We start from the raw sequence: 27,704 nt of genomic DNA on the forward strand, positions 1-27,704 counted from the left end.
CCTACAGCACGAAATATAGCAACAATATTGCAGCAGTATCATTTTTAAAAAATTCCAGTATTTCATAAAACATTGCTGCAATATTGTAGCAATATTTCTATGTTTGCAAAAATGAAATGCTGTTGCAATATTTAGAGAAATATTGCATATACATATTGCTATAACATTATGCAATATGTCAATAATTACTCCTTTTATTATTACTTAACATATTATTGCTTAACATTATATTCCAGAATACATACAAAAAAGTTATGATCAAAAAATATTCGGGGACCTAGAAAGCACATCCAAAAATGTTGGGAACCTTCAGGAAACTCGCCAACTCGATTTGCGTACTCCTTATAAGACTCCTGAACATTTTCTCCTTATGGGAAGCGTATCCCTCTCGTAGCGAGACCGTGTAATTATTTACTTAAGGCAATCCTCCCCTGCCGCCAAAAAATCAGTTCTAACTTTGTGAATTTTTAAGGAAAAATGAATAACTTGATTGAAAAACCAATTCGAGGGTTTTATTATACATCTTTTCTAGTGTAAAAAATAATATTTTCATCTGGTTAGAACGACAAAATGGCGGCTTTCTGATCCGATTATGGGAACGTTTTTCGTGAGACGGGCTCAAGCAGTGTATACTATTTCGGCAAAACGGTTCAACCTATGCAGATTGAAAGAAATGACATCATTTACCGTTATGGTTATCGTCTGACGTAGGCATTTTAAAAAATATTGATTTCTCTTGAAATGGTGACGGTTTAAAAAACTTGTAACTTTTCGAAAAAAAAAAAATCGTTTTTAATTATTGACTAAAAAAACTACAAAATATTTTCCAAAAATCCTACGTCAGACGATAGAGAATATTACTAAAAATATTTAGTTAAAATTTGAAGGCAATCGAAAAAAAACTTTTTGAACTATCATGTACACCGTCTCGGAAAAATGACAAACTGGCCGCCGCAGTCAGCCGCTGATCAGGGCCGAATAGGCAGCGGGCGCAGGCCCCCGACGGGAATTTTTATTCTTGTGCTTGTGAATCGTTTAAAATATTGAAAAAATTATCTACAGGAGTCTAAACATAAAGAATGGATTGGATAAAGTAAGCTGCAATATTAAAATATTTTAAATAACTTTTTTATAATTCGAATGACGCGGCTTCTCGACAAAACTGCCAACAATTAGTACTTTAACACCTCGCAAAGGGGTTCGAAAGAATTTTTTCGAATAGAGGATATTACAACCAATCGATCTGTATCGATCAAAACAGAGGGACGGACCTTTATTAATTTTTTAATCATTTTTTTTTATTTCGCAGATGGACGAGTATATCGACAAAACTATCAACAGCAGTACTTTAGCATCTTGCAAGAGGGTTCGAAAGAATATAATAAAATAAAAACATAAAGTAACAAAAGAATATATAAAAAATACAAAAAATTAAAAAAAAATTAAAAAACGTAAAAACGACAAAAAATAACAAAAAATGGATATGTTCCACGCGTTCTGGATAACGCTAAGATCGAGCACCAATACAAAATTATTGAACTGAAAGATTCAAAGCTTATAAACGCTTCTTGTCGGGATTACAGAATCGTAACAGATTATTAAAGGTCCGTCTCTCTGTTTCAATCGGTACCGATCGATTGATTACATTGTTCTCCGTTCGAAAAAATTCTTTCGATTCCCCTTGCTAGGTGCCAAAGTACTGCTATTGGTAGTTTTGTTGATATATTCGCTCGTCCACGAAATAAAAAAATCATTAAAAGATAGATAAAGGTCCCCCATGTACGGTTTTATGTATATCTAGGCCAACATTGGGCCAATGTCGGATACCAACTTCCGACTGTTGGCCTAGTACTGGCTGTAACATCGCATCGATGTCGGCATAATATCCAAATGATAAGATTGATCCAACGTTGAATGCTAGTGTTGGACCGACATTGATCACCGACGTCGGCTCAAGGTTGAATGCCGATGTCGAACCGACATTGGAAGTCGATTCAATGTTAAAATGCCAGTATTGGGTCGACACTGGTCACCGACATCGGCCCGACATTGGATACCAATGCTGAGCCGACACTGGTGCAATATTCGTAAAAAAATATTAATTTTTTTAGATGTTTTATATACAAAATGTTTATAAGTGTATGGTGAGATTTTACCTTAAATTAGAAATTTAAATTATTTTCGAAAAACATATAACTTACCTTGAGAGATTCGAATTTACAACCTAAAATCACTGGATCATAAGTCTCCTGCCTTACGTGCTACACTATTTCTTCAATTGATAAATTATGTTACTTATTACTTATTGAGGTTTGCCGAATCTTGCCCGATGTTGAACGTTGGCTCGACATTGGCGACATCACGGCAAACTGACTGTCCTTAATCGAACACGGCGCGATGTCGGCCAGCCTAGGTTAGCCGACTTTTACCTGAAGACAACTTTAGGTCACCGTCGGACCAGCGTTGGACCAACGTTGGCTGTATATCGGCAACCGGTGGTCATGTCAATCATGGTGCAACTTCGGCCCAGGCTTTATTAGCCAACTCTTATCCAAAAGCAACTTTAGGCTACTGTCGGGCTAGCATTGGTCAATGTTGGCAACATGTTGACAATCGATTGTTACGCCAATCATGGCGCGACAGCGGGCCAAGCTATGTTAACCGACTCTTACTTAATGACGATTCTCGGGCCAACGTTGGCAGTATGTCGGCAACCGGTTGTCACAACAATTACGACGTCGGCCTAGACTATGTTAGCCGACTCTTATCTGAAGACAACTTTAGGCTACCGTTGGGCCAGCGTTGGGCCAATGTTGGCAGTATATCGGCAACCGATTGTTATGCCAACCACGGCGAGACGTCAGCCCAGGCTAGATCAGCCGACTCTTCGCCAACGTCGGCCCAATGTTCAACATCGGGCAAGAGTCGGCAAATCTTACCTGGATCGTTCCTCTGTTCTGATCGATACCGATGGATTGGTTATGTGATGTCCTCTCTTCGAAAAAATTCTTTCAAACCACCTTGCGAGGTGCTAAAGTACTATTAAAGTACTGCTGTTAGCAGTTTTGTCAAGAACCCGCTTTATTCAAATTATAGAAAAATTATTTAAAATATTGTAATAACGCAGTTTGCTTTATCCAACTCATTCTTTATGTTTAGATTTCTGTAGATAATTTTTTAAATATTTTAAACGATTCACGAGCATGAGAATAAAAATTCCCGTCTGGGGCCCGCGCTCGCTGCCTATTCGGCCCTGATCGGCGGCTGGCTGCGTCCAGTTTCAGCGTCATCTCGGAAAATACAGTTTTGAGAAAAATGCATTTAAAGTAGAGCGTGTGCTTTCTTGATGTTTACTAATGGCGTCATTCTCACATTGAAACCGACGCCGAAATTGTTGAAATTGGATTTAGTACAAGTTGTGACATCTATAGATAGCATCCAGAACCCATCTTTTGATGGGTACATAGTTCTGCATACTTGCAGACTAGATTACAAAAGAAGCGGAGTCGCTCCGGCCTGCCGAAATTCGCCACTTGACTTTGAATTTCGCTTCCGATCATTTTGACTTTGAATTTCGCTTGCGAATCTTCCTTCTTAAGGGTTCCTTATTCTTAAGGGTTCGAACTAATGATTAAATCAATAAAAAGAATTTTGATTTTTCGAAACCTCAGGGATGGTGTGCCCCCTTAATTGTAATATTGTAACAATATATTACAATATTTTTTATAAGATGTACCACCTTGATCAAAAAGTTCCCGGAATTACCACCAAGTGATGCTCTGAGTCAGCTGATTTGAGTTCTGTTTTTTTGGTTAGGTTGCCATATCTATCATTGACATTTCCACCAAATTTTATCGCCATAGCTTGACATTTGTAAAAGTTACGCCGTCTTGAGTACATCTACCTCGCACATGTTTTCGATTTTTTACAGTTTTAAAAATGGAGTTGAATTTGCACCATGATAACGCACCGTCGCACAGTGCCATCATTATCCGTGACCAAGAACGAAACGAATATCATCCAACAGCCATCGAATTCACCCGATATGGCTCCCTGCGATTTTTTTCTGTTCGATCGAGTCAAAAAATCACTACGGAGAACGTGTTTTAACAGCCGAAAGGAGGTAAAATGGAAAAATCGAAGACGGCTCTGATGGCTATACCAACAATAGAGTTCCAAAAATGTTTCGAGAGCTGGATCAAGCGCTGGCATAAGTGCGTTGCAGTCGATGGGGAATACTTTGAAGGGGACAATATCACTTTTGATGAATAAACTTGTATTTTGAATTTTCTGAATGAATTCCGGGAATTTTTTGATCAAGGTGGTATATTAAAATTACAATATTTTGCAATATTGTTACAATATTTCCAATAAAATATTAAAATTTCAATATTGCTGCAATTTTTGTAATATTTCGCACTATTAAAATGTGTAACAATATTTTATACAATATTGCTGCAATATTTCGTGCTGTAGAGGTTCCTTCCAAAATAAATTTTAAATTTTATTCATTTTCGTTCTTTTAATTAATTATGCTTTTTAAAAAATACATTAATGCAGTATTTTTTTTCTGAATGTTCGAATGTTTCTGCTTTCCAAAATGCATATTTGAAATATTTTTGTAACTTACGTACGAAAAATAAGAATTTTTAAACAAAATGTGGTTTCTTTCGAAACTATTGTTTACTTTATGGCTTATAGGGGAACCCAGGGCAATGGTTATAGTAAGGCTTGATCAAGTTTTAAGTATATTAAAAATATTGGGTATGGGAATAAGTTTCCGCCCACTGTGGAGAGACGTCATTAGTAGCACTGCTTGGGTGTTTGATAAAACAATACATGTATTTGAAAGGTGAGTGTTCAAGCTTTTGAGCCCAGTAGTTGGCATTCGTTCGAAGCGTAAACAAGAGTAACTTTTTTTGCGTTAAAAGTGTCGGAATTTATTCCAAAAAAGCAATATTTGCGGGAAGTTTTACTCCATTATTTCATTTTAAAGAAAAGTGCTGCGGAAACGCATCGTTTGCTCGTAGATATTTATGGTGAGCATGCTCCATCGAACTACTTATAAAGAATGGTTTCGGCGATTCACTAATGGTGATTTTGACGTGCGTGACAAAGAACGCGAAGATACACCGAAAAAATTTGAAGATGCAGAATTGCAAACATTACTCGAAGAAACCATCACTGGCGATCCTTATCGACTACAAGTGATACGTTTGAACCAAGCTTCGAAAGAAAAATGACCGGAATAGACACAACAAGCTGATTCTGCTACATGACAACGCTAGGCCACACGTTGCAAAACCGGTCAAGAAATACTTGGAAGGAGTGAAATGGAAAATTCTGCCCCACCCGCCATATTCACCGGACATTGCTCCTTTAGATTTCCGTTTGTTCCGGTCCATGCAATCGGCCCTTTCTAGAGAACGATTCAATTCTTATGAAGGTATCAAAAATGGCTTGATGAATGGATCGCTTCAAAAGAACCAGATTTTTTCCTTCGAGAAATCCGTTTATTACCTAAAAGGTGGAAGAAAGTTGTCGCTTCCGACGGAGCATACTTTGAATAAATTCACTTTGTATTGTTTTGTTTAAATAAATACATCGTTTTCATTTTAAAAGGGCAGAAACTTATTCCCATACCCAATAAATAAATCAACTTTGTTACATATTTAAATATTCTTTGGAGTATTTACTGTAAGAAAAGCCTAAATTTTACTGCAAAAGAATAGGTTAACAGGACGAAATTATTGTTTTAGCGAAAGCATGCATTAACCTCACTATGCCGTTTATGCGGGGTGTAATGGGATACTACCACATAAAACTTGTTTATTTTTCAAAAATTAATATTGAACATTGCTTAAAAGTTATTTGGAATACGAAATATAAGTAGAAACATATTATTATACTTTTAATTATTAATTTTTTATTAATAATTCTATATTTGATACATTATGTAGGTATACTGCTATTACTAAACATGAATAAAAATTAAAATTTCGTGTATGATTACAATATTTGCATTTATACAATTCTAGGAACATGCAAAGGCTGGCGCTAACCTCATGTGTCACGGCAAATGATACCATGGCGCACCATTGTGCCTCATGTACTAGTGCGCCATTATGCCTCGAAGTGCAAAAATTTACTTTAGATAATATAAAATACCACAGATAATCAATACATTTGTATAAATTTTACTAAAATGACAAGAAGAGATCGTTTAGAATAAATGTACTTGTGGTAATAAAAAACAGAATTTTATTATTGCTTTCTTTACGCGAATATATCAAAGAAATTGTAATTCAGTCGTGGACACCACAGCGAACGCATTAAACAATTTTTAGCAACTTTCAGGTAAAAATAGCATGACAATTGATAACAGTATACAATATAATAAGATACATCTAATAGTAATTCGGCACCCAAAAAGCAGGAAAAAAAGCTGTATAAACATAGGTCCGGAAATAATTCGTTTCCGAGTTATGATCACTTTTATGTTAAAAATATTGTTATTTATTTGTCATAATTACAATCGTAATTTATTTCATAATGTTTTTGACATAAATAACTACATTTCGGACTATTTTGACGTTAACCCACCACGTGGAAGCATAGTCTGCTTAGCATCCTTTTTTTTATTTCTTTATTTTTAAATTTTTCTTATTTACTAGAGGGATATCAAGCAGACTATACCTCCACGTGGTGCATCCTGATTAACGTCAAAATAGTCCGAAATGTAGTTATCTATGTTAAAACACTATAAAAATAAATTACGATTATGATTATAAAAAATAAATTACAATTTTTTTAATATAAAAATTATAACTCGGAAACGACTTATTTCTGGACCTATGTTTATATAGCTTTTTTTCCTTCTTTTTGGATCCCGAATCACTTTCCGAAGTATTGACCTCGATTTTCCGGACACCCTGTATAGTAGCATCTCTGTAAAAAGTTATTGAGTGTATCCCATTATACCCCGTGATTTCATTATGTTCCCCTAACTTTTTTTTTATCAATAATTATTCCTTATCGTCTGGCGTTTCGATTGAAAAAAGATCTGTTAAAATATGTTCATCCTTATGAGTGTTCTGAACAATCAAAGTTGGCTCGGGCAATGCCATTCCGAGTGTGACGTTTATGTTTTACATTTATATTTTATACAAAATGCGTCAAAATGTTTTTAAGAATTAAGAATGCTTGCTAAATTCATAATTGAAGAACTTATAGAAAAAAGAAAAAAACAGAAATATTTATTTGTAATGTTCTCGATTCGCATAAATATTTTCAAAATTTTTTTTGATCCTTTTTATTATCTTTTTGTGAGATGATAAAATATTGCAAATGTTCTCGATATGTAACTTACAAATGAGAATATATATTATAACACATTCATTACAACATTTAATAAAAGTAAAATAAATTAAATTTCTTTGAAGATGACAAGAAAAAGTTGACTGCTCATCGACTTTGACAAGTTATATCTTTTAAAAATCTGTATAAAAATTACGTTGATACATGTCCAAGCGTTTTATATAGTGTAGTAGAGCTTAATGTGTGTGTGTTTTGTACAAGATTTCTATCTTTGAAATTTCATCCGTTATAATGTATTTTATAAATCACAAAAAAAGTATTATTAACAATATTTATAAGCACTGCAAGTAAGGTGCGGAACTCTAAACGTTATGAATCGATTTTCATTAATTTAGTTATTATTATTATTCTCCTTCTTCTTATTACTATTTTTTTATTTTTTCTTATCATAATATTATTTTAATATATATTTTAAATTATATAATATTATCATATAGATCTATATTGATATACAAGGCATCTTAAAGTGTTAAATACTAATATCTCAGGAATCAAACAAAATTACAAAACAATTAATGCTAATAATAAAAATAAAGGTACGATTATATTTTAAATAAAAATACATTAGATCTCATTATGCAAAAGGTAATTAAATGACAATTTTAATTGTAAGTTTACAATTCTATTGAAAAATGTTATTAAATACATAACATATTGCGTACAATATGACCAATAAACAAATACTATCAGTCGAAGAGCAATTATTTTATTTTTATTTCAGCAAAAGTAAATTTTATTTCTAATATTTTTTAAAAGTACAATACTTTATCTCCAAAGCATTACATTTTAGTTTGCTATTGAATATTTAATATTTTGCATAATCACATCTAATAATGTGTTGGGAAAATATCTTTGCATAAGCGGTATTGTAGTTGTGTTTTGTAAAACATGCATTTCAAGAATTCACACGTACATCATGTTTAAGCAACTTTATCTACGATAAAATCAAGTTTTTGTACAAGTGTCCAAAAACATTTAATAGCAATTTAAATATTCCAGAAGACTGCGTCCGCATACCGTACATTCTACGCGCATTTGTGAATACCTTGAATCTGCACAAAAATGAGTAAAAAGCAGTATGTATACATTCGTAAAACATACTAAACCTTAATGCAAAGGTAAATGAAAACTTGAATTTTATGTATGAATATTTTCGAATTTTAATTTTATAAATTTCATATTTTTTATCCGTAAAATTTTCCTTGTGTCTTTACATTATACCGTTTCTGCCGATAAGATAATTCTTTGCTATAAAAAGCATTTTCGTTACTTGATTAAACAACGTCAAAAAATGAAAAATATTGTAATTATGACTTAATTTTAAGCATTTATTATTACTATTTCATTAATAATACCGTTCAAAAAATTGTTATAATTCTAATACCTGTGATTATTTTATCCTATTCATTTCAAATATTATTTTTACTGTGTTCATAAACAAAGACCTTACTAGACATATCATAGAATATCATAGAGTATAAGTAGATATATATAATTATGAAAAGTTATAGTTTCATAGTTATTTCATAGTACATTTTTCGGTGGTATGTTGTTGTTTAAAATAACTATCAATGTAAGTACTATGCATTAAAATGCATTAAACATTAGTTGTTAACATCGTTGATCTTTGCAATGCATTATTATTGTTTAACATTTTTTATGTATATGTAACGTCAATTTTTTCGTAATTTTGTTAATGGTTTAAACTGAATTGGGTGCCAAACAGATTATCCGTCTTTAAGTAAATAAGGAAAAAATTCAATATACCACTAACCCGATCATTCAAACGTAAATTAATCAAATACAATTAATAGAGATAACATTATAAGCAAACTTTGCTACAAAGAAAGAATCAATTACAGAATATGATTATTTACCTTGGATACATCCAAAGAGAAGCAACAGTAACGCAAGAAAACAGCAATGGTTTCTCGTCAACATGATCTTCTATCCGTGATCACGCGTGAAGTTTATCCCGAAAGCACAAAGCACTCGACGAAATACTAGGCACCTCATACACGCACTTATAAACACTTCCTGCAGCGATATACACCGTACGTGAACTATTTCGTTGCGAATTTCCTCAGGCGAAACAAGGGGTTACGCGACAGTAGGGAGCGAGCTTCTCTCTCAAACGGATCAGTGTACGGAATGATAACTACAATTGAAAACGCACGAGAACCTCGTACAACACGGAACGGAAGCAAACTGAGCCATTGCTAGCTGTCTAAAGTCCGTATCAAACCCCTTCTCTTCCGCCACCTCATCGAGTTCTCCCCCACCATCCGTCGGTTATAACCTCCTACCATCCTTTGCTCACGCGTGCTCCTCGCATTTCGCGTTCCACCGTTCGCACCATCAGACAAACCTCCCTCTTTGCGTTCGAAACCCCTCCTGACACTTCCGGCAACGCATTTGCATCACGTTTCTCTCTCATTTTTCTATCTCCGCGGATCATTCCATCCTTTTTCGTTGTACATGACGTCCACTCCCTTGATGTATCCCCTTGATGTCGTAGTGTTACCCCACATGCTTATTTTTACATGTCAATTTATCGCGTCTCCAGTTTATCGAACGTAGGATTATCGCGTTGCGACGCCACATCGCACACGTTTTGTCATCCGCTTGAGTATCTCTCGCGGATAATATATGTTTTACCGTGCGCGCCGCTATATCGATCGCGCCTTTTCAGTATATTGTAATGAATCATAACATTTATCAGACTGTTCCAGATATATAATTTCTCTTTATTTAATTCTTTCCGACCTTAAGTATATCCCTCGCACCCGGACATTGCGTTATCCATTAAATGCATATTTCAATACGTGTGTATATGCATGCATGCGCACGTGAGCATGTGCGTGTAATATAACAAAAATAAATTTTTAAATTCTTTATTGCATTCTTAAATCTCCATAATTTTTCGATCGTTGCTTCAACTATTTTTTCTACTATTTTTATTTATTTTATTATTTTTAATTATTAATACACATCAATAAATATTCACAGTGTATATTAAAATTAATTCTATTTAAAAAATTCTACTTTATAGTACTAAAAAATCACTAAATAATTTGAAAATAACAGAAAAAGCTACTGAAAAATAATTTTTCTAATGCAACTTTATATTAGAGTCAGAAACTATCAAACAAATATTTGGCAATCTGCAAAAATATTATGTTTTAATAAATGTATGATAAGATTGTGTTAAAAAAACTTAATTTAATTAATAAGATTGTATTGTATTTTTAAATATATATCTATAATTAAATGTACAAAATTAATTTTTCAATTAATAATACCTACTTTTAATTAATTATATCTATATACAGAGAGCCCTTATTAAATTAATCCACTAAAACAATATGAAAGAAGTTAGATTTATAAAAAAAACAACAATAATTAGGCAACGTTTCAATTGACGAACAAGATCGGTTAATAATATGTATCTATTATATTTATAAGTTATGTGTCCACTGAGGATGGTTCTATGAGAACCGAAACATATGGAATAATGACAGATGTAATTTAAATTGCGAATTAAAAAACAGTTGTTGCACTGTTAGCGTGCTTAGCTCATTAGTCCTTGTATAAACACTCTAAATCTAAATTTATTAAAAACGTTTGAGATAAAAGTTGTATGACCTAAGGAGTAATAATGACAAAATAAATTTTCGAAAAATGGTTTTAGAAAGTTACAAAGAGGACACTGTCATTTTTTAAAATAAAACTATAAAATTTTTTACATAATAAGATTTTTCTAATTATTCTTTATATGAAAGTAGAGTAATAAAAATTAAAAGTTCATAAGCTATTTCATATACTCTACTTTAGCATTATTTTGATGTAAGTTATAAAATACTTTTTAAAAGAATTAAGCAATTCGCAACTTATAGTTACATATCCTTTTTAGAAAGTAACGACGTTACTCTCAAAATTTTTTGGAGTTGAATCTCACACCAAAGAAGTTAAAATGCTGCTATTATTAGAAAAGGTTGAACAATTTGCACTGTTGAGTAAGAGTGACAGAATTTCACCTTTTTTTAGAGTGAGATTTTATATTTTAGAGTGAAAGTCACTCCAAAAAAATGAGATTACTTTCCTCTGGAGCAAATCTCACTCCAGAAATAAAGAGTGAAATTCTGGATATTGACATTATTGCCTACTATGTCAATTTTGGAGCCCATTTTGTCAGACGCTCATTTTTCCATAACTTAATTATTGCAAAATTGCAAACAGTATTATAAAAACTGCTTATACTAACTGATAGAAGACACTTTTTAATTTGTATTCATGTTTTTGAATTTGTATTTTTACCTTTTGTTTAAGAAATATTGTCTAAAAACAAAGTAGTATGTCGGTAACCTTCCTCTATGTATAAAATTCTCAATAGTTTTACACGAAAAATTTTCGAAGCAATTTATTGAAATTTCGACACTTAGTATAAGAGAAACATTGAAAAAAATTTTGACGATAATCAATCTTTTTGAATTAAGGGGATCCTAAATCGAAGCTCGAACTTCGACGAAACCAGAGGTCGCTGTTTTTCCAGCGCATCGACATATCTTTATATACGAGGGTTGTCTGAAAAGTTTCCGACCTCAACATGAAAATGGCAGCACTCATCAACAAAAGTTGGGGAATGTGTTTGCGCATGCTTTGAGAGGTACTCAACAAAATTTCAGCCATTTTAGACGCTCAATTGTTGTTTGACAATCGTTTGAGTGAGTCGATGTGAGTGTTTTTGTGAAAACGGAAAAAATCGAGTATCGAGCTGTCATTAAATATTTGTTTTTGAAAGGTAATAAGCCTACGCAAATTAAAGACGAGTTGGACGCTGTGTGCGGGGACTCTGCACCATCATTTACCACCGTGAAATTTTGGGCAACTGAATTTAAACGTGGCCGTACCTGGTCACGAATCTGGAGTCAGTTTAGCAAAATTCAATATGGCGGATCCAATACGGCGGACCAAAATTAAAAAAAATACCTTATTTGCCTTAAAAAATGGTATACGGTATTGGTATTGATATTCAATGAGTCGTAATTACTGATTTCAAATCTGTCTTCAATACAGTAATTATCGTTCAGAAAATCTTCTGCACCAATTTTTGGAAATGAATAAATCATTTTTAGAATTAGTGGCCCACCATATATCAGATATGTTAACTTGAACTTTGAAAATATAATTTCACGCTTGGTCAATGATAAACCGACCTAAATATCAATTTTTACGGTAAATAAAGCACTTTGATATTTTAGTGCACTATATTGGATCTGCTAACCCATTCGGCATGTTACATTTCAGCAACGTTGCTGAAACGTTTCAAATGCAATGTTACACCATTTCAGTAATGTTGCTGAAATGGTTCACGGACGTTGCAACAACGTTGCTGCAACGTTGCAATATTGCAATTGAAATATTGTTGAAACATTTCTGTACTATAACCGAAGCTTGCAACATTTCAATAACGTTACATGCCGAGTGGGTAACTTATTCCGGGAATTTCATTTGAAAATTGTAATCATCGACCTCAAAAACCCCAATACATCAATTCTCAAGGTAAATAAAACATTTTTTTTTATTTTTGGTCCGCCATGTTGGATCCGTCGTCCTGAATTTTGAAAATCTGACTTCATTTTCGTAATCAGCGACTCTCAAAATATATACATGTATACATACTTTTTGGCATAGGTTATTAATCAAAATTTTTCAAGGAACAACTTTTTTCTTAAAAAAGTAGGGTTTTTTGCGCTCAATTTGTTTATAACTAATTGAAGTTGCAAAATAAAAGCTTCTGTACGTGACTTGTTATTAAAGTAGTATCTGAGAATCATATAACAATTTATTGCATGTGCAAAAACCTTAAGAGTGGAGTTTGAAAACCAAAAAACGAAAGAGAAAAAGATGTTGCATATATACAACACCGTGCAACAAAGGGTTAATTAATTGTTAAGAAGAAGATAATCTGACCTTAACGTTCACCGTATCTGGATAAATGGTATTGCAAAAACTCCCTATTATCGAAAATATCCGACTGACGGCTAAAACCTTTTGAAAGTTGCTCAGAGTCATGACCTTGGCTATTGGAGGTTATTTTTCTCATTTTCATTTTTTGCATAAAAATGAAAATAAGAGGAATAACCTCCTATAATTGCCTTGACTTTGACATATGATATCAAGGTCGTGACTCTGAGCAACATTCATCCCCTAATCTGGAATATTACCAAAATCTATTTTATGTTTATGGAAAATAATACGTAATTAGACATAAAAGTTTACTTTATACATTTATTTTGTTTAAACCGTATTAAATTTTATCTCGGAAGAATATCATACTGTTCTTTAGAATTTTATCCTCGTTTGTATATTTGTAAAGTACAATAGTATACTCCCTAGTACATTAATATACTCCCCCAAAGTAACGTAATGCATGAGAAAATTTAAAAACAATATTGTTTAAGAATAAAACACTCAAAATGTTAATTTTTCATATTCGAGTTTAATAGTCAGTCAAATTTTGTAAAAAAACTAAATACATAAAGCTGGAATGTAATTTGCTCCATAATTTAAATTATTGCTTTCAATTAATTAACGAAGCACATCTGTGTTATTTTCCATTTGGACATATCTGGCCCAAGCAGGAAAATCTTTAATTCCGTAAACGAAAACACCCCATGTAGGGAAGAAAATGACTTCTACTATCAAACTGTAAATCGCGGGTGCACAGCCTCCAGCAATCAACCAACTTGTAGGGATATGTCCTGCGATTGTTACAATTGCGTTGGGTGGTGTGCCAACCGGTAAGCGAAATGAAAATGAACACATCAGGGTAGCTGGTATCATTAAGTACATAGGATGTATTTCCATTGCTACGCACTGAAAAACAGGTAAATAAAAATTAATTTACGTTTTTCGGAAATACTTATCAAAATTATATTAATAAAAATATAAAACGTAAGGTATATAAATATATAAGGAGTTTCAAGACCTTAGGAAAAAATTTTAGAGAAAAGTAAATCTCATCAAAAGAAAAAACTTTTATAAGAAACCTGTAACGTAATTTTAAGAAGCTACGCTTCCAATTATACATGACAAATGACAATACTATTATAATTAACATTATCAGTTTACATTATTTTATTTTTAAGAAAAACAAAAAAGTAAAATCTTGAAATATTCCCAGACACCACGCGCAATGCTATCGCGTAATCAGTTTCGAGTAAAGGTTTACAATACCCCGGTCACCTCAAATTTTGATAAAAATACACTCAATGCATTCGCGTAAAAATAAAGGTTCGACAAGAAAAAAGCGTCGCTCTGCCCCACGAACCGAGATTTTAAGCGTTAAAGTTGACGACTATTGAGGTTAACAAATCAGTCACAGCCGCGAAACACTGCGATGCAAGCATACGTTCAGGCATAGTATAAGGATATACAATAGGATCAAGATCCCGTTTTCGATTCAGTCGCGCAAATTTACTTGCAGCCATGTTTTTGGGCGGGCATCAATCCCGTTCAAGTTAAAGTACCTATTGTATTTCCGTTACTGTGATCACTGTGATCAGAGCGGCTGTAGCAAAACTAACCAAAAATTCAGCGCAATTCAGCGTGATTTAGCACAATTCAGCATTATCCTATGTATATCGTCATCTTCGTAGCACGTGGTACTACTACGAAGAACATAAATATTTCAAACTGGTTAAAAAAGGAGCATTAAAGCCTACACTGGTTCTTAGTGTGATAAAATCTTTTTAAGTAACTACTTTAATCATAATTGATTACAAAACATAAAACGTTTTAATCTTCAATTAGGTCATCTTCAGTATGTATAAGTTTCAAATTTCCTTAATTCTCGCTTACAAACTAATTTGCCATAAGAACCTGGTTTTCTTAAGAGAATTTAATCATTATCTTTCTTCGTTGTCCAACTTCGACGATGTCCACTATAAATCCAAGGTTATTACAATTTTTTTGCACGAGTTTCTATTTGTCACTAATCATGATCTTTAGATTGTAAAAGAGTCACAATTCCTGCGTTAAATTGGAAAGTCGTTACAAGTTTCTTTTAAAAGCTACATTTATTGTCAATATTGCTATTATGTGCTCTAATGCGAGTTTTAAATTGTCTCTTCGTCTGCCCAACGTAGGTTTTGCAGTTGTTACAGTTTATTTTGTATACTACATTTTGAACGGAGAATTTTGCTAGTTTATCCTTATGTGCTTTAACAAAGGAGTACAGGATACTTTTTTTATGGACCTGTGTAATACACATAAGTTTTACACATTACCATCCTGTGTTGGTTTACATTTGGTTACTATTTTTACTTAAACAATTTATATTTGAAATTAATTGAAAAAAAGCTTATTGTTTTTAAATTATTTAAGTATGTTTATTAGATATAAAGCATATCATATTTTTTTTAAATATGCAAATATAATTTACCATCTGCGCTATCACTGGTAGAGTGATATTCGCCACTCCCACATTTGAGGTAAACTCCGTTATAAGGCCTTCGAAGAAGCACACAACAGCAAGTATTACAATGGGTGGTAAATAACGAAGTGGTACTAGAGCTTCACCGACTCGTTTTGCCATACCCGATGCTACACTTCCTCTTGAGATTGCGAAACCGCCACCCAATAGGAACATTAGACTCCATGGCATCTTAGTTTCGATTACCTTCCATGTAATTAAACCTTCTGAAGATCTTTTTGGCCTTTTAGCGGCTACGAATTTTATAATTTTGTACATAATGATAGATGCAAGTGCAAATAAAGTCTGAAGAAAAATTATGTGAGTTTATATAATTTGATCTATGTATATGGTACAGACAGTTTGCAGAGACATTGCAGAAATATTTCATTGTAAGATTGCAACATTGTAAAAACGTTGTGAAGTTGCAGATTGTTGAAATATCAGGAGACATGGTAGTGTCTCGGCGCTAAGCCAAGCGCAACGATACTATCGTGGTTCCTTTACGCGAGATCGCGAGTTGCGGGTGATTGAAATTATTGGATCTCAATAACGGCTTAACCCATCAAGTTCTACATACGCTCAATCGATAGCGTCCACTTAAATTGAGTAATAAAAGTGTTTTTATTTTTATCCTACGTGTCCTACGAGCGGAGATATTGCAACGCAAAGTCCCGATGTGAAACTTTTAAGATACGTCATCGTTATTAATATTGTCATGTTCGTTATAGTCGATCAGCTAGATGTACTGTTGCACGTTTCGGCGCGAGAGTGCGCTAGTCAGAATGCGTCCAATCAGAATGTACTGTTGGACGTTTTGAAGCGAAAGTGCGTTAGCATATTGATGCAAGAGCAAGAAACGCTAGCGGTGCATGGTAAACGAAATTATACGTATTTGTTAACAATTTTTGTTAATAACAGCTAGGAAATGATAATGAAAAGCTATTTATTCGTCACCGATCCCTATTTATAAATACAATAATATTTAACAAAAGGAAATCGAATGGAAACGAAATTACACGCTGGCAATTGTTAACTAATTTTAACTTAGAAAATGATAATGAAAAAACGATTTATTTGATCTCGATCTCTATTTGTTTATAATTTAATATTTAACAAAAGAAGATGGAAACGAAATTACACGCTGGTAATTGTTAACTAATTGTAAGTTAGGATAATGATAATGAAAAGCAATTTATTCGTCACTAGTTAAAAAATATAAAAATATTATAAAAACTATAAAGAAATAATAAAAAACAAAATGGAAATACTTTCGTCACCTCCTCGTCGGTTATTCCTGGGTTCGACAAAAAGCGGGATAAGATAGTTTGGATTCACCGCAGGAATCCGACATATTGAATCTGCTATTTTGAATTCCAAATGCTTTAAAACTCAAATGCTAGACTTAACTAATCAAATTAAATTCTATCAAATTAAAAAGTAAAACCAAAGTGATATTATCTTTGTTATCTTTGTTACTTAAATCTAATGATATGCATCATTCGTATAAAAGATTTGATATCAACAAAACTGGCGCTAAGTTAAATTCCACAAAATTTTATGTATCATTCGTAAAAAAGATTTGATATCAACAACTGGTGCCAAATCCCATACCAAATTAAGTAAAAGTTAAAGAAATTAAAGAAGTAAACACTTGGCGCGCTGCTAAATCGAATAATAAAAACAATAAAAACAAAATATTCTAGCTATATCACGACGTTATATGTTTTGATTCTGACAATTTTTAAGTGTCATTTTATATTAAGACATTTTGCCATTAATATTTAACTTCCGAGATTATCATATATCTTTAAATTCATTTTTACATAAAAGAACTACAGATTGTACTGTTAAAATATATTCCATTTACTTTTATCCCTTAATTTTGATTCTATTAAGGAATTATTTTATTAGAATGTAAGTGAAAAATCTCATTATAACCTGTGTCTTTTATTCTATCCTGTATAATTTTTTTATTTATGAGAACTAAAACTCTCCCGGGTATTTGGGTAGTGATGCTGCGTATTGTTTGCGGATGAGTGATAGAACGTTACTTTTCATAACATATTTGAAATATTAGTGCAACATTACTAAAGTAATATTGCAAAAAAATCTTTGCAACGTCTCTGCAATCATTACATTGCAATACTTAGCTTTTATGCTCTATGAAGAGATATGTAAATAAAATGAAAATAAAAAATTTTAATAAAGCTTTTATCTTTATTACTCAAATGTTCTTTTGAGTTTATTTCATTAAAACAAATAATTTTCTATTTTAGTAATTATGACCTGATAATTCTTAAAATTATTATTATCAGCGTTTTAAGGTTTCAAAATTTTTATGGTTCCTTACGATCTTGACTATAACTATAGATGAAGCTAGGATCCTTTGGGATGAAAAACATCAGGATGGAGACGAATATCACGGGCACTGAATCTCTAACATCTCTGCACGTTTATTAATTGTTAGAATACTTGCATGGCTCTCATGTACACACAACAATATAATTTATAATTTTAAAATATTAACATATCAGTAATCACTTCCGACCATCCACGGATGAAACCAGGTTTGCGAAATATCCAAAGAAACACGCATGTGAAGAATAAAGTGGCTACTCCAATTTCATGAAAAGTTATGGGACCCAAATTCTTGTATCTCTGTTGTATAACCTAGAAAGATTACCATTTGTTAAAGAAGAATTCATTGTTGTATTTCATCAGTTCGGTATTTCGTTTTATTATACAGAAAGGCTTAATAGGCGTCACAATTTTCTTGTAATCGGTTAATCATGAATCATTGATGAATTGTTGAAACTTTTATTTTATATAATTTTTATTTTACATAATAACACATTTGATTAAACACATTTCTTCGTCAAACACATTTGATTAAAAAAGTATTATTTATTAAATTAAAGAATGTGATATTTCAAAATAAATTAACAAAGTACTTATTATTTAACTGTAAAATGTATTAAATAATCATTCTCACTTAAATGAGTTTTAAATAAAAAATGAAATAATTTTTACACCATATGGGAAAAAATTTTTCATATATAATTATATTATTTATACAGGGTGTTTGACACCTAACGCACCACATGCTAATTGCAGATTCTTGAAATAATATTAAACATAAAACATAAAAATATATAATTTCAAATTTTTTTCTTAAAGACTACTGGTTATTGATTTTTGTATAAATGTCCTTCCTCAAAGACATCAAATTTTTCATAAAAGCAGGTGAAGAAGTTGAAAATATAGACTAATTCGGCAACAAGTAACAAATTATTAGAGACAAAAATTGAAAATAAGTATATGTAGCTTATTTAGCAAGTATTTTTTTAAATATGCGTTGTTTTCAGTCTGTCATCTTTTAATAATAAAAATAAAAGAATACTATAATTATATAGAATAGGGTCTTTTCCGAATTTTTCCGACATCCTTTGGCTACAATGTTGATAACAATCTTTGTTATTACTCAGATAGCGATAATAAACTGGGGGAAGCCAAAAATACATATAATTTACCTATTTTTTTAATTTAACATTTATTTCTAATATAACTTCTAAAGCAATTTATTACATGTGTTCGACTTTCCACGCGGAGCGATTTCCACCCCATCTCCCGCCCTGTTTAGGGGCGCACGATTTCCACGCAAAACGAGATCTACAAGGCAAGAGGGGAAGTGGGATGGACTTCGTTTCGCGTGGAAAGTTGTACGCCCTTAAGCAGGGGGAGAGATGGGGTGGAAGTCGCTTCGCGTTGTAAAATGTATTGCCCTCTAAAAATATGACCTAACCCAACCATATTTTAGTATTGGGTGGCTCTTGCTTTGCGTTGTAAAGTATACGCATGGGGGGGGAGGGAAAGATTATATATTTTTCGACTTCCCCCAGTTTATTATTACTATCTGAGTTATAACAAACATTGTTATCAACATTGCAGCTGAAAAATATCGAAATTCGGAAAAGGCCCTATTATACATCATTTTCAAGAATATGATTTATATAATTCAAAATATGTATATTAGAATTTAAGGAACACCATTTTTGTTTTTTTTGTATATACTTATGTTCTTACTTGATTTGTGACAGTTTCACCTTCTCTTCCGAAACTTGAGCGTCCTTACTGTGTGGTCTTAAATATCCCAAAAAAGCGATTCGTACATACAACCAGGTGAGGAAAGAATTTACAACCATCTGAGGAAAAGATGCTACCATCCAATCTGTAAAACTAATTCCTTCAGCCTCTGGAAACGTACTTTCATAGATTCCTTTGAAAGTTAGATTTGTGCCAGTTCCTACTAATGTTCCTGTACCGCCAAACGTCGAACAATAAGCCGCCGCCAATAAATACGCTTTTGTTAGTTTCGTTGGTCTTATCTCACTAAAGAAGGACAGCTATGTATTATAAAATATCTAAGTCTTCTTTTAGAAATGTCTTCTTTTAGAAGAATATTATTTGTAAAAACTTGCTATTTTTTTATATTGCAGAAAATTATATTTCTTATAAAATAAATCTTTACATTTTTAGTATGAATAACACAAGCCTACGAAAAAATTTCTTTTTTTGACCCAGAAATAACAGTATGTAATCTAGTATGTAATGAAAGTTTTTGGCATACTAAAATCAAATCCATAGCCCAAATTGCTTCGGGATTACATGTTGCCGTTTCTGGATCAAAATTCATGTCTGTGTAATTCATTTAATGTGTTTATAAAACACATTTTTATATATTATAAAAAAGAAGATGTTATAAAAAGTCCGATTTTTTCCCAAAAAGGTGTTAGTAAAAGAAATAGTGTTTTTTTTTATTTTAATCACTTACAAGGAAAGTTTCACAACTGTCCAGAACCGATTTGATTCTCCAATATGTTGTTAAACACAAAATCTAAGAGAGACACGTATTTTTTTATACGTGTGCTAACTCATGTTGAAGGGGTGAAACACCCCTTTGAAAAAAAAAACGGTATTTCTATTTCGAGCCGAATACCGTCGAAAGTATAAAAGAAAGAAAAAATTTTTTTAAACAAAAGTTGTACGGTTTCAAGAGTACTTCAATGTTGTGAAGAAAAAAAAATTGTTTTTAATTTTTTTGTTAACAATTGTTAAACACGAACTGTCGCTGTCTCTCGAAACGTGGAAAGGCTTCTACGAGCAGCGATGGAATATTTACAAAATGCTTTGAAATGAATACAACTTTATAAGTGTTGGATCGCTAATGATTAGAGTTTGCACGCTGAACGACGTTACGCTCGTACATCTCGATTCTTCATCCGTACGTATGACGATGACCGAAACGACACTATATCGTATGTTTGAGTTTGACGGGTGCATCGATGTAACGTTCGAACGATTAGCCAGACTCGTCGATACGATCGATATCAAGTATACGCGATTCTCCGATATCTCGTCCGAGAACGCTATACGTGATAGTAACATCTTCAACAGGCATCAGCTCGTTGATTGTGAGCTATTAGCTTTAGTTTTTAATACGTATGAAAAAAAATGTAATAAATGAGAAAAAATACCAATATAATAAAATGTGAATAAAAAATTTTTCGTTCGCATCATTATGTACGTTCTTTCTTTACTTCCCATCCGCCCTATCCTATGTCTCGACACGTTAGTAAAAACAACGTATTGTAAAAACTACGTCATAAAAATAACTTTTTTTATTAAAAAAATGTCAAATATTGCCAAAAAAGCCGTTTTTTAAGTCTCAATTATCTTGGAAATCTGACATGTTAGAATTTTTTCGCTTGCAACATCGTTTTCCGTATTCAAAAATCTATAAGAGACACGTAGTCCGGTATAAAATAATTAAAAAAACAATTTTTGTAAATTAGTGTTATCTAACAGGTGACAGTCGTTTGACCACATTGCGATTGATCACAAGCCATTCATAACGCCCATTGGAAAAATTCAAGGCACTAGTCGCTATAAGTGACTGTGGTCAATCGCCATGTGATCAAATGTGACGCTTCCTGGTAATCATGCAGTACTGAGGAACCAGCCCCGATGACATATACCGTTAAGGTCATGATCCTAAACAACGGTTAAAAGATTTTAGTCGTTTTTTAAAAGATAACGTCTTATTTTTTATATATATTATAATATTAAAGACTATTCCGCACTCTCTCCTACTTGTGTAAAAACATTCCACGCGAAGCGAGGCCCACACTACATCCTTCCTGCCAAGGACCGTCCGACTTTCCTCGCGAAGCGAAGTCCACCTCACCTCTCCCCTGTCTAGGAGCATCCGATTTTCTAGGTGGGGAGTGTGAGGGGGGATGTGAAGTCGAATGCCCTTAGGCAGAGGGCAATGTGGAATAAACCTTGCTTTGCGTGAAAAGTCGAACGCTCCTAAGTAAAGATGGATCTCGCTTCGCGTGAAATATCTGCCTTATCCCGTTTTACAGAAATGACGTTATGTAAATGATATAATAGAGTATATGTAGGATTTATAGTAAAATATATACCTTATGTTCAAAAATTACACTCTATTTATAAAAATTGTTTTGTTAATAACTTTTTAATAAATAACGAGCAACGGCTAAAAACCTATCGGGGATTACTCAGGGACACATTGACAATGTAGTCAAGCTCAAGATCATCGGGGCTGGTTCCTCTGTACTGCATAATTATATGCTCCCTATTAACGATACTATTTTCAAATATTTTTAATTGAAAAAGAATTATTTTACTTACGGCGGTATGTCTGGTCTGTCTAAATCAACTTCTGTTTTGAACAAAGCGCCCAAACCAGCCTATAAAGATCCAATAATATAAATATATATATATATATATAAACATGAACACAAATTATACATAAGAGTGGTTCGTTTTAATTATAACTTATAACAGACAAATATTTAAAAAAATATGAAAAATATGAAAAAACATTTCTGACAAAAAAAGTGGAACAATTTTGTATTTTAGTCATGTTATCTTTTTGTGATGGAGTCATCAAAAAAACACGAAAGTCACTCCATTTCTTTTTAAATGGAATTATAGGATTTACTTTACTTAAAATAATTCTTCTAATTATTCTACGTATAAAAATGTTAAGGAAGAAATATAAAAAAATCAATGTAATTTATGAGATATTTTATACTTTATTCTGGCACACATTGACACAAAATATTGAATATCTTGTAAATTATTAATTTTTTGATAATTCTTTATTTGTACCATAATACTTTTATAAATAGAATAATGAAATGAATCAATTGATGTAAAGAAGACATGTAATTGCTTTAAATATGTAAGCAAAATGGCTAATTATTTAAATAAGTAGCTATGTATTTTCTTTACACAACCTAATTCATCTCATTGTTCTATTCACAAACTATTGATTTTTTAACATCTCTGCTTTAATAATTTTATATGTGGAATAATTAGAGGAATCAGATTAAGTAAAAGAATCATATAATTCCATTAAAAAAAAAATAGAATAACCTTCGAATCTTTTTGGTGCTATCTAGAAAAAAAACAAGTTGAGGGTTAGAATTATACATCACAAAACATGCCCCCCTCCTAACATAAATTGACCTTCTTTACGTTTTTTCGAAAAATAATTTTTGTAGGAGTTATTCAGTCTGTTTCGTTTTCGATGAGCCACCCTGTATATTATACTTATTTGGGTTTCACTGTATAGAAATTAAAAATAGTACCACTCGTATTATGTTCTTTATTTAATTTGGTATAGAGAATTTAACTTGACGCCAATTGTTGATATCAAATCTCTTATAAGAATGTTACATAAAATTTTGTGGAATTTAACTTAGCGCTAGTTGTTGATATTAAATCTTTTATATGAATGATACATATCATTAGAGTTAAGTAAATAACAAAGATAGTACCCCACACTTGGATTTTATTCTTTAATTTGATATAATTTAACTTGATTAGTTAAGACTATAGCATTCAGGTTTTCATTTTTAGTTTTGTGTACAATAGTTTTTTTTGAGGAGTAATAATTTTTGACAGAATTTAAAAATAAGTGCCATTACTTGGGTTGAAATAAGGAGACCTTCATGTATGTATGTGCACATATACTTCCCCTATAGCACGAAACGGCAATATTGCTTTGAAAGGTTGTAATATTTTATAAAACATTTCTACAATATTGTAGCAACGTCCTTACATCCGTAAAAATAAGATATTGTTGCAATACTCTTTAATATTGCTGCAATATTCAGAGAAATATTCTAGATATATTGTTGCAACATTATGCAATATTTAAATATTTAATCCAGTTTTATTAATTGCTAACATATTATTGTTTAGCATCATATTCTAAAATACACGAGATAAAATTATGATCAAAAAAACATTCGGGGATTTAGAAAGCACACCCAAAAATGGTTGAGAATCTCCGTGAGACTCACCAACTCGTTTTGCATACGCCTTTTTATAGATTTCCTGGACGTTTTGTTCTTATGAGAAGCGCGTCCATCTCGTGACGGAGTATGCGAAATACGTGACGCGTACTTACCTCTTGAATTATAATGTTAAAGCGGTATATTACAGTATTTCTTACAAAATATTAAAACTACAATATCTCACAATATTGCTGCAATATTTCCAATATAATATTTACATTTCAATATTGCTGCAGTTTTTGTAATACTGTGCACTATTAGAATATTGCTGCCCCATATTTCGTGCTGTAGGAGTTATCCATTCCGTAGATAGTATAGATCGTATTGTACAAGTGCACGTACTCTCGTGTGCGCGTGTGATTGCATACGTATGTAGATTTACTTATATAGAACTTCATACATACTATTATTAAATATTAAAAGAAGAAGTCATTTAATACTTGTTCCAACTCCCGCAAAACGGCAAATATTATGGGCACCATCATAGCGGTGGCTGCGGTGTTTGATACCCACATGGATATAAAAGTTGTGACCACGCATAAACCACCGAGCAATTTTGCATGGCTGCAACCAACCGTTTTCATGACTCCGAGAGCAATCCTAAGATGGAGATTGCTGTGCTCAATGGCGATAGCAAGAATTAAACCGCCGATGAAGACCATTATTGTATCGTTCATGTAACAGGCGCATGTATCCGCCGTGCTGAGTATGCCCAAAGCTGGGAACATGACAACTGGAATGAGTGATGTTACTGCCATAGGAAAGCAGTCGGTAACCCAATAACCACCCATCAGTAATACTACATATGCACATCTAACTTCCTGCAAAAATTATTAAGTTACTTATCCTAAAAAAATCCTAAAAAATTTAAATTATTAATGTTTAAAAAATGACAATATACAATATATAGAAAAATAGGAAAAGAATACCGAGTAATCGTAAATCAAGGGAAAAGGTAAAAGAAAAAGCGCCCATAGAAGTGCAAAAATAATCTTCCAATAGATCTTGAAGAAGCGATTCGTATTTCTTAAGCAGTTAATTAGATTCCTTAAATAATTTACAGGTTCTTCTCTCCTTTCAGACCTAATCGCAAAACTGGTTATTAAATCCTTTCATTGCATAAGTGTTGCGCTTACAAAGATGATTCTTAAAAAGGGACCGATCTTTGCCAAAAAAAGTGTAAGAGAAATAGTGTTATTATAGAGATTTTGAACTACTGAATATAATAAAACTATTAAAATGTTTATAGCATTTTGGGAACATTTCGAAAATTGATCATGAACATGGATATGTGTTGTATCTAAATTTATATATTCTTAATTAATTTTAGAGGTGTTTCTTAAATGTTACAAACTTTTTAAAACTTTATTGTATTCAGGAGGTCAAAATCTACAAAAAATATTATTTTTTATTTATGTTTTTTAGCAAATATCGAATTTTTTTTAACATCTTCTAAAAAGGGCAAATTTTTGACTACAGAAAACACTATTCTTTTTACTTACACTTTGTTGACAAAATGAGCAAAAAGGACTCTTTTTCAACATCCTTTTTTGAATTATTTAAATGTAAATATAGTTTATTGTAAAAGATAACACAATTCAATAAAAAGCTGTAAAGTAAAAAATAATCAATTTTGTTCATGGTATCTTTACGTTGAATGTAATTTTAATCTGAAAAATATTATAATGCGTCAAAATTTTATGAAAAATTTAGAATAAAAATTAGAAAATGTTATTTTTTTACGTAATTTTTATGGTATTACACCTATACAGGATGGATTATTATTTGACGATTTCCAAAATAAAATATCAATATAAAATATAATTCAAATATTAATTTCTTGTAATATATTAACTAGAGCGAGACACTACAATGTCCCCCGATAAAAAGTAGAATACTGTCAGTATACCTGAATGTATTTAAGTAATGACAGCGTTCAGCAACTGAGTGAGCGCTGAATGATTTTTTTAATATGACTTATGGTTCTATTAATATGGTTCTTGCCTTTAGCTCTTCGCTGGATTCAAGTGTAGCACTAATTGTAATAAAGAATCGCTGAATAATCGCTAAGTTACTGCCTTCAATGGCTGCATTTAGCAGCGGAAACTGATTAGTAGACGCTCAAGTGACTCCTAAATATGATTCTTTAATATATTTCCTACACTTCGATTCAGCGAAGGCAAGAACAAATTATATTATAATAATACATATTATATAATAATACATTAAAAATATTGATTTCGTTTAAAAACATGAATTTTATGTTACAAAAGGTACATGGAGATATTACGTAAACCCACAGATAAATGACATTAAATTAATATTGTATATGTTGAGTAATATTAATTCCATACTTTCACTTTATGAAACCTTCAAATGATAAATATCGACAAAAATTTTATAATTTTTACTATTTATTTGCGATTATACACTTCGAAAACTGTTAAGCTTGATACTCATTTAAGTTTAATAATGTGAAAAGTTTTTAAGGTTCGTTAAACAATTAAATAGTCTCTTAATATTATAATCACTAATAGTTCAATTTACAATTTTTCTGACATATAAATATGTAAATGAAATATAAATATGTAAACATGATCTTAATCTTAACAATAGTTTCAAGAAAATATTTTAATTTGGAATAAATTAACATTTTTAATAAATAATACGTCGCAATCAATAATTAATTAAAAAATATTGGTAAAATTATAATTAAAGTAACTTTTTTTACAACTTTAACCACAAATTTCTCAATATAATTATATAGCATTTAAAAAGTCAGATTAAAGTTTAATATGACAAAAAATTTTTGGAGAAGGATTGCTCCTTTTTGTAAGACTCAAAAAATTATTCTTTATTCTACTGTGTTATAAGCATTATTACAAAATTTCATCATAATATAAGTTTACCTATATCTTATCTATAATGCGGTTCTGTAAAAAATTTAAATTCAATGTGAAATGAAGTACTAACTTTTCTGTTGGTCTTTCATCTATATTTTCCATTCTTTCTTCCATAGTATTTATGATTTATGTACACTTTATATAAAACACGTTTCCAAGATATACTAACATTAATTGCTATTTTATTGGTTATGAAATATGATTCTCAGGAATCGCAGGCGATATAACGTGATTTCGAATCGCATAATTCTCTTACACGATTTTCATTTGACTTGTTTTATTGATCGATGATGAAAGAAGACAAGGGGTGCGTTCCGAGTTACACATGAAACGCATAATGTATCATTTGTCCTTGCCCAATAAACACATGATGATATATTAAACGTTCATTAAACGTAAGGTAGGAATTAAAATGGTATAAATATAATAATCGTAAATCAAATAATTTAAATTTTTACCATTTTTATACGATAATTATATACGTTTTTATTACGTTTGCGTAATACAAAACGGATTTTATACGCTGAAAAATAGTGTACGGAGAAAAAGATTTAA

General features: G+C 31.7%; 2 protein-coding genes across 3 annotated transcripts in view; both read right to left on the reverse strand.

Moving 5' to 3' along the window:
* The window catches only part of LOC108729137 (uncharacterized), a 46,519-nt gene extending 36,949 nt beyond the window's left edge, over positions 1–9,570 (reverse strand). For both annotated transcript variants that reach the window (XM_018458121.1, XM_018458112.1), the window contains exon 1: positions 9,255–9,570. In XM_018458121.1, the coding sequence (XP_018313623.1) occupies positions 9,255–9,318 (64 nt within the window). In that variant the 5' untranslated portion in view covers positions 9,319–9,570. The remainder of the gene's footprint in view (positions 1–9,254) is intronic.
* Positions 9,571–13,964: 4,394 nt separating this feature from the next.
* Positions 13,965–27,388, reverse strand: LOC108728511 (protein I'm not dead yet-like). The gene is given in 10 exon segments (XM_018457090.1): positions 13,965–14,256; positions 15,824–16,107; positions 18,207–18,301; positions 18,384–18,526; positions 19,940–19,971; positions 19,974–20,245; positions 22,571–22,629; positions 24,687–25,067; positions 25,176–25,327; positions 27,218–27,388. Coding segments are annotated over 10 exon segments (1,752 nt in total). The 5' UTR covers positions 27,264–27,388; the 3' UTR covers positions 13,965–13,968.
* Between the last annotated feature and the right edge of the window lie 316 nt (positions 27,389–27,704).

Source organism: Mycetomoellerius zeteki, unplaced genomic scaffold, assembly GCF_001594055.1.
Source record: "Mycetomoellerius zeteki isolate Tzet28-1 unplaced genomic scaffold, Tzet1.0 scaffold114, whole genome shotgun sequence".
Lineage (NCBI taxonomy): Eukaryota > Metazoa > Arthropoda > Insecta > Hymenoptera > Formicidae > Mycetomoellerius > Mycetomoellerius zeteki.